The sequence below is a fragment of the Triticum aestivum genome, chromosome 7D (assembly GCF_018294505.1).
Source record: "Triticum aestivum cultivar Chinese Spring chromosome 7D, IWGSC CS RefSeq v2.1, whole genome shotgun sequence".
Classification (NCBI taxonomy): Eukaryota; Viridiplantae; Streptophyta; class Magnoliopsida; order Poales; family Poaceae; genus Triticum; species Triticum aestivum.
This window is the reverse complement of record NC_057814.1, coordinates 560,993,056-561,001,118: the sequence shown is the minus strand read 5'-3', so window position 1 is coordinate 561,001,118 and position 8,063 is coordinate 560,993,056. Positions and strand designations below refer to the sequence as shown.

Genomic DNA, 8,063 nt, shown 5'->3' with positions numbered 1-8,063 from the left:
TTTTAAAGTGCATTGGAAACACTTTTTTTAATAAATTCTGAATATCAAATATACGAAGGAAGTACTCCATGGGCGGAAGGTTTTTACAGGAGCTGAGTTGCTCTTAGGCCCCTCCCAATGCTCCACCTTGTAGAGATACTACGGTTGCCATGTAGATAAAAAAAATCTATTTACAAGGTAATTAAGAAAAGAGAGATTGGTGTGGTGACTCCAGAAAGAGAAACAATGTCAAGCACGTGAACCTAGGCAAAATACTTAAATAAAAAAAGCCCAACAATACATGAAAAACTTTAGTAGCTAAATCATTAAATAAAGGATGCTTAACTACAACAAGTTAAGCACATATGCATTGTGAGCTTTAGTTGCTAAACATTTTAATGTACTTAGTACTTCATCTTAGCACTGATGCATTGGAGCAACCTTAGAGCATGGTTAATAATATAGCCAACGGTCGATTATAAGGAGTTGTCATATCATTTAGAGCCAACCTCATAGCCAGCATGTACAATAGTAAGTTTTAAATGTGTACTATTTTATTAGTAGTTAGCTCACCTTACATCCTCACAAAACGTTTTCGGGCTCGTGTTGTAGCTGCCTACTAACCAAGAGCCCATTTCTCTTCTCTCTTTTTCTCTCTTCTCCAACTAAGTAGAGATATAATATTTTAGTTCTTATAGTCTAATTATTATGTCATTTTATTGAACTTGCTCAATAAAATGAGGACAATACTACGTAAATGCTTCTAAGCATCATTCGCAAATTGGTCCAGGAAAGTCCTCAGATTACGACCGGATGAGCCGCCGGCCGCGATCGCTTGCTGCAACTTCGCCTTCCATGCCGTCGAGCTTGCCCGCATGGCGGCGCCCTCCTCCCTGTCACCCATGATCATTTGCAGGCACCTCGCAAGCTCCTCCGCGTCCAGAACCCCATCAACGTCGGTCGTGGCGCGCACGCCGATGCCCCACTGGACGACCAGGCGCGCGTTCGTGTTCTGGTCGGACCACTGTGGCACGGCGATGACCGGCGCGCCACACGCCACGGTCTCCAGCGTGGAGTTCCAGCCGCAGTGTGTCACGAAGCACCCAACGGCCGGATGCGACAGCACCCGCAGCTGGTCGCACCACCCAACCACCATGCGCCGCTCGTCGCCGGCGTGGTCAAATCCATCGTCTCTGTTGTTGTTCCGCACCACCCACAGGTACGGCCGGCCGCTCGCGGCGAGGCCGCGCTTCAACTCGTCCTTCTGTCGCTTGCTCACCGCCGCCACGCTCCCGAACGACACGTACACCACCGACCGTGCTGGCTTTGTGTCCAGCCACTCCACGTACCCTTTTCCGTCGTGTTCAAAGAGATCTCCTACTGCGGCGGCGGCGCCAGTCGTGCCGCCCTCGCCCTCAGTGAAGAGCGACACCACGGCTGGCCCGACGGGGAACACGTCGACTCCAGGAACGGACGCGAGAGCACCGGCCTCTAATTCTTCGACGGTGTTCACGAGCACCATGGCCTGCCTTCCTCCAGCGCTGCTGCTACCGTCGACGTCCAGGTCCAGCTGCTGGAACGTCCTGCGGATGTCCCCGAACGCCGCAACTGACCTTCCGTCCGTAAGATTTGTGAAGAAGCTCGGGAGGTCACGGATCGCCATCGGCGGGAGTCCCGGCATGGACACCGTGAACCCCGGCTCGGCAGCATGCTCCGTCACGAGCCTCTCGTACCCATGAAAGTAGTGGTAGTACACGGCCAGCATGGTGGCCGGCTGGATCCAGTAGAGAGCCCGGGGCACGCCGCGCTCACGGGAGATCTCGGCGGCCCACCACGTGAGCATGGCGTACACTACGCATGTGACGGGCCGGCCCCGCGCCGCGAGGCGGTCCAGCACCGCCGAGAAGGTCTCACGGCCGACGCGGCCGAACGCCTCCACGTATCTCTCCACTTCGTCCCCGTCCCCGGCGACGAAGCTGAAGCCGTGGTCGTAGCCGTCCGAGTACGGGATGTACGAGATGGTGCCGTCGTGGACCTCATCGTCGGGGGACGCCAACATGGAGAACATGCGCCTGTGCGCGGACACGGCGGTCGAGAACGTGACCCGCGCGCCCGGCGTGGCCCGCGCGAGGCGCTCCGCCAGAGCGCGCGCCGGGCTGATGTGCCCCTGGAACGGGAAAGTGACGACCAGGAAGTGCTGCGGCGCCATGGAAGACGTTGTATGAACGCCGTAGACTCTCTTGTCTTTAACCTATTGCTATCTACCGCCTACGAGAGCTGGCTGCTGCTGCTGGTCGAAGCATGATGCACCCGCCGGAGTTTATAATGGAGTGAGGCTTGGGCAGACGTCTCACGTCAGGTGTTGGTACGATAGGCACTGCGCCTACTCTACTGCACGGTGTAATTATGGTGATGTGATCACTTGCGGTAGCGATGCTTGACCTGCTGCCGTCGGACGTGGCAAATCCGACCCCTCAAACGTCCGCGGACGCGTCCGGATATGTCCGTGGCAGTGACCAATCACCGCTCAAAAAACACATTTCATATCTGGATACCTCAAATCCATATTATTACATGCAACGTGAAACCTAATCTAAGCGGAGCTCGTCCGGCTCCGCTTCCTGCTTGCCCAGCTTCGCCCTGGCCATGTCCGGCGGCCGGCTATGCTCCTCAGAGCGTTGGTCCTGTCGCCAGCAAGGTAGGGTAGGGAATGGGACACGATCTGGCTCACGGGACTCAAGGCCCCGCCGTCTCTCATGTCATACTCTTCCTCGTCTGGACCGGAACCCAAACGGTGCTGATGGACGTCGCATGGATGACGGATTCGTCCGGGACGAGCCGTCGACGTCCACCATGATGCGGTTGCGGCACCCAGACTGATGTGCCATACGGGGCGCCGGAGAATGCGACTCCGCCTCGCCGACGTCCGCCGCAGCGAGGGCTGCCGCCGCCTCACGCGCCCGGTGCCTTGCACGGTGGGCACGGTTGCCATGGCCTCGTGGGACGAGGTGCGTCCCGAATATCGGTGCGCCACCGGAGGGGTTGCACGTCTTCCAGCGCGTTCGGACGCCAGACGGACCGCACGGCCTCCTACGAGGCAGCTATGACCGGCCTATCGTCGGATCCATGCACCATTTGGGCCGATGCAATGAATTCCCCGTGGATGGAGTCCGAGCGCAACCGTGCATGGGTGTCCTTCCGGGCGCGGTGGAGGGCAAGCCGGACGGCCATCTTCTCCTCGGGGTTGCGTGGGATGAGCTCGGGGTTGACGGATCTGGAGGTGAATGACTCGGATACACTGCCAGTCATGCCGAAGACGACCGGAAGGAGCCGGAGACGAGCTTGGGTGGCGGAGGGGAGTGGAGGGGAGAGGAGTGAAGTGGCTAGGGTTTGGTCCGGCGAGCGGATGGGCAGGATTTTATGTGGGGTCGGGTGGACCAGTGTGGGCCGGGTCCGACGTGGTGGGCGTGCCCGGGCGCCCCCATATTTGGGCTGGATATGGGGGTGCCGGTCAGGCCGGGAGTTTGAGGGTCATCTGAGGGGCCCGTCTGGGTCAAAAAATCGTGACCGGACAGTGACCGGGCAGCCCGCCCGGGCGTATGAGGCGCCTGACTGTAGATGCTCTAAGTTTGGTTTGCGACTAAGTTTGCCACACCTAAAGTTAGGCAAGTTTGACCAATTTAGATGGGTGTTTGGTTCAAACCACATCTTAAGCAAGCTACACTAGGCTTCCACATTCCATACACTCAAAAAGTATGGCAAAATTTCTTTAGGCCTGCCAACTTGTGGCTCTCATTTTGAAGAACTAACTTTACACAAGTTTGACAATATTGTATGGCAAAGTGTGGTGTTACTAGGCCTAAAACCAAACAACGCCTAACGTTAGAGCATCTCCAACAGAAGCGCTATATAAGCGACGCGCGGTATAAAAACTGCTTTTAGCGCGCGCGGACCCGATTTGGAGTCTCCAGCAGCCGCAAAAGCGCGCGCGCTATAACTAATGCAGCGCGCGCATTAAAAAGGCATCGCGCGCAGCATATTTAATGCACCCGATCGCACGCGCTGCAAACTCTGGGCTGCTGCAGATGGGACCACTTGATTGGGACCGCTGGACTCGCGCGCGCAGCATATTTTGCAGCGCTTGTTGGAGCAAACGTGTTCTAGCGCCCTCTAAAAAAACTACTTGCACGCTGTAAACCCGTTTTTTGGCGCCGTGCATTGGGCGTATGTTGGAGATGCTCTTAGGCAAGTTTGGCAAGTTTGTATGGCAAAGTGTGGCGTTACTAAGCCTAGAACCAAACATGCCCTTCACATCCTCCGGGAATGCTATATGTATTACCTGCAAGGCACACGAGACGCTGCGTAATTACCTAGAAATCCCTAGCACCTTTTTTGTGTGTGTAAAGAAATCCCTAGCATCTCAAACATGCATTTACCCACTTGAAAGATGATAATCATGTTTTTCTTGTGATGAGATCGTTTTTTAAGGTCAAAATAGGTCTCAACATGTTTTGGTTTTGTGAACCAATATGTAGTTCGATAGTTAGAAGAACAGTGATATCCCCAGCTGAAAGATTGTGTATGTCGTCTAGAGGGGGTTGAATAGGCGCTTTAAAATAATTACAGTTTAGGCTTGAACAAATGCGGAATAAAACGTGTTTAATTTGTCAAGCACAAAATCTAAATAAGCTAAACTCACCTAGATGCACCAACAATTTATGCTAAGTAAGATAAACAACTAAGTGATAACAAGATATATAACAAGAAACAATATGGCTATCACAAAGTAAAGTGCATAAATAAAGGATTCGGGTAAGAGATAATCGGGGCACGCGAAGACGAGATGTATCCCCAAGTTCACATCCTTGCGGATACTAATCTCCGTTTCGAGCTGTGTGAAGGCGCAGTGCTCCCCAAAATACTACTAGGGCCACCGTAATCTCCTCATGCCCTTGTACAATGCAAGATGCCGTGATTCCACCGAGGGACCCTTAAGGGCGGTCACCAAACCCGTACAAATGGCAACCCTTGGGGACAGTCGCCGAACACGCACAAATGGCAACCCTTGTCGAGCATATGTGTTAAGCGTGTGTGACCCGAAAAGCTATCGCCGACGATTTATGGGTCGTGTGGGATGGACCCTCCCCCCTTTGCACACACAATTAAGGCGATGGTTTAAAACTCTGTCGTGGAAAGGGTTAAAAACCGTTTGTATAGGACGTCATTGCACCAGTGCATGCACGTCGATCATGTTGGGCCGGCTGGGCTGCTTAGCGAGAATTGATCGGATGATAACACCAAATAGCCAAGTATCAGATGTTTAGTCCCAACTCGTCGCATCAGGAGCCAGTCGACAAGGCTTGAATAGCTGGGTCATCTAGAAGCGATAAGCTTCAATCATCATTGCATCTTTTGTTAAGGAGATATAGGCAGAGGAGATTCATAGTCATGGTCTATCTCCTTCACAAATGGAACATTGATGTTTGGACAACTCCTTTTGTGTGTATTTAATAATAAAATTTGATGAATAAAATAAGAAACTCTTTCATTATAGTAGGCCTATCAAGGTATATGAATGAGATGAACTTGACACTCGATGAACAATCATCAATTGATGAAATGCAATCTAGTGTCAAGCTACCTTGTTCACACAACGAGAATTGATCGACCTATGCAACGAAGGAGAAGCTTGCCGCCATCCGTCGACGCGACTATTTAACCAAGTCAGCGCGCGAGGCAGAACTGAAATTTGGGTGCAAAGATGAGAGAGGAAGGAACTTCGGGTGGCTGCAGGTTGATAACCCATAAGTATAGGGGATCAATTGTAGCCTCTTTCGATAAGTAAGAGTGTCGAATCCAACAAGGAGCTAAAGGTAGAACAAATATTCCCTCAAGTTCTATCGACCACCGACACAACTCTACGCACGCTTGACGTTCGCTTTACCTAGAACAAGTATGAAACTAGAAGTACTTTGTAGGTGTTGTTGGATAGGTTTGCAAGAATATAAAGAGCACGTAAATAAAAAGTAGGGGCTGTTTAGATGAAGACACAACTAAATTAGTTTTAGTAAAGAGCTTTTTGTTACGAGAAAGTTAGTTGTCCCTAGGCAATCGATAACTAGTCCGGTAATCACTATTGCAATTTTGTTTGAGGGAGAGGCATAACCTAACATACTTTCTCTACTTGGATCATATGCATTTATGATTGGAACTCTAGCAAGCATCCGCAACTACTAAAGATCATTAAGGAAAAACCCAACCATAGCATTAAAGTGTCAAGTCCTCTTTATCCCATACGCAAACAACCTACTTACTCGGGTATGTGCTTTTGTCACTCACGCCACCCACCATAAGCAAATCATGAACGTATTGTAACACCCTACAACGGGAATCCCTCACGCTTGCGCGACACGGAGAGCACCATAGGACAGCACCAATAATAAAACATGCAACTCAAACCAATCACGATCATCAATTAACCCATAGGAAGAAACGGATCTACTCAAACATCATAGGATAGCCATACATCATTGGGAAATAATATATAGCGTTGTGCACCATGTTTAAGTAGAGATTATAGCGGGTAAAAGAGGGGTTACACCGCTGCATAGAGGGGGGGAGAGTTGGTGATGATGGCGGTGAAGTTGTTGGTGAAGATTGCGGTGATGATGATGGCTTCGGCGACGTTCCGGCGTCACCGGAAGAGAGGGGGAGAGGGCCCCCCCTTCTTCTTATTCCTTGACCTCCTCTCTAGATGGGAGAAGGGTTTCCCCTCTTGTCCTTGGTCTCCATGGCATGGGAGGGGCAAGAGCCCCTCCGAGAATGGATCTGTCTCTTTGTCTCTCTCTGTTTCTGCGTTCTGGGATTTTGCCCTTTCACCCTTTTTTATATATCCGGAGATCCGTAACTCCGATTGGATTGAAACCTTCGCCCAGATTTTCTCCGAAAATTAGCTTTCTCGAGGCCAAAGAAGAGCAGCAACCGCCTTACGGGGGGCCCACGAGGGTCAGGTGCACGCCCAGGGGGGCAGGTGCGCCCCCTGCCTCGTGGCCACCTCGGGCACTGTCTCACGTTGATTCTTCTTCCCATATTTTCCAAATATTCCAAAAATATTCTCCATCCATTTTTATCCCGTTGGGACTCCGTTTGATATGGGGTTTCTGCGAAACAAAAAACATGCAACAAACAGGTACTGGCACTGGGCACTGGATCAATATGTTAGTCCCAAAAAATAGTATAAAAAGTTGCCAAAAGTATATGAAAGTTGTAGAATATTGGCATGGAACAGCCAAAAATTATAGATACGACGGAGACGTATCAGCATCCCCAAGCTTAATTCCTGCTCGTCCTCGAGTAGGTAAATGATAAAAAGATAATTTTTGATGTGGAATGCTACCTAGAATAATCTTGATCATGTAATCCAATCATGGCATGAATATTAAGACACGAGTGATTCAAAGAAATAGTCTATCGTTTGACATTAAGACAATAATACGTCAAGCATACTAACCAAGCAATTATGTCTTATCAAAATAACATAGCCAAAGAAAGCTCATCCCTACAAAATCATATAGTCTGGCTATGCTCTATCTTCACCACAAAAAGCATTCAAATCATGCACAACCCCGATGACAAGCCGAGCAATTGGTTCATACTTTTTAACGCGCTTCAGCCTTTTCAACCCTCACGCAATACATGAGCGCAAGCCATGGACATAGCACTATGGGTGGAATAGAATATGATGATGGACGTTTGTGTGAGAAGACAAAAAAGGAGAAAGTCTCACATCAACACGGCTAATCAACGGGCTATGGAGATGCCCATCAATTGATGTCAATGCGAGGAGTAGGGATTGCCATGCAACGGATGCACTAGAGCTATAAGTGTATGAAAGCTCAAACTGCAACTAAGTGGGTGTGCATCCAACTTGCTTGCTCAAGAAGACCTCGGGCATCTGAGGAAGCCCATCATCGGAATATACAAGCCAAGTTCTATAATGAAAATTCCCACTAGTATATGAAAGTGATAACTCAAGAGACTCTCTATATGAAGAACATGGTGCTACTCTGAAGCACAAGTGTGGT

At 50.2% G+C, this 8,063-nt stretch overlaps 1 protein-coding gene across 1 annotated transcript; it reads right to left on the bottom strand.

Annotated features, from left to right (window-relative positions):
- Window positions 1-742: 742 nt before the first annotated feature.
- LOC123170225 (cyanidin 3-O-rutinoside 5-O-glucosyltransferase) lies at window positions 743-2,224 on the bottom strand. The gene has a single exon (XM_044588062.1). It carries the CDS (start codon window positions 2,186-2,188, stop codon window positions 743-745), a length of 1,446 nt encoding a protein of 481 aa, XP_044443997.1. The 5' UTR covers window positions 2,189-2,224.
- Between the last annotated feature and the right edge of the window lie 5,839 nt (window positions 2,225-8,063).

Excerpts from the sequence above, each read along its gene's own strand:
- LOC123170225 (XM_044588062.1), bottom strand. The coding sequence starts at position 2,188 with ATGGCGCCGCAGCACTTCCTGGTCGTCACTTTCCCGTTCCAGGGGCAC.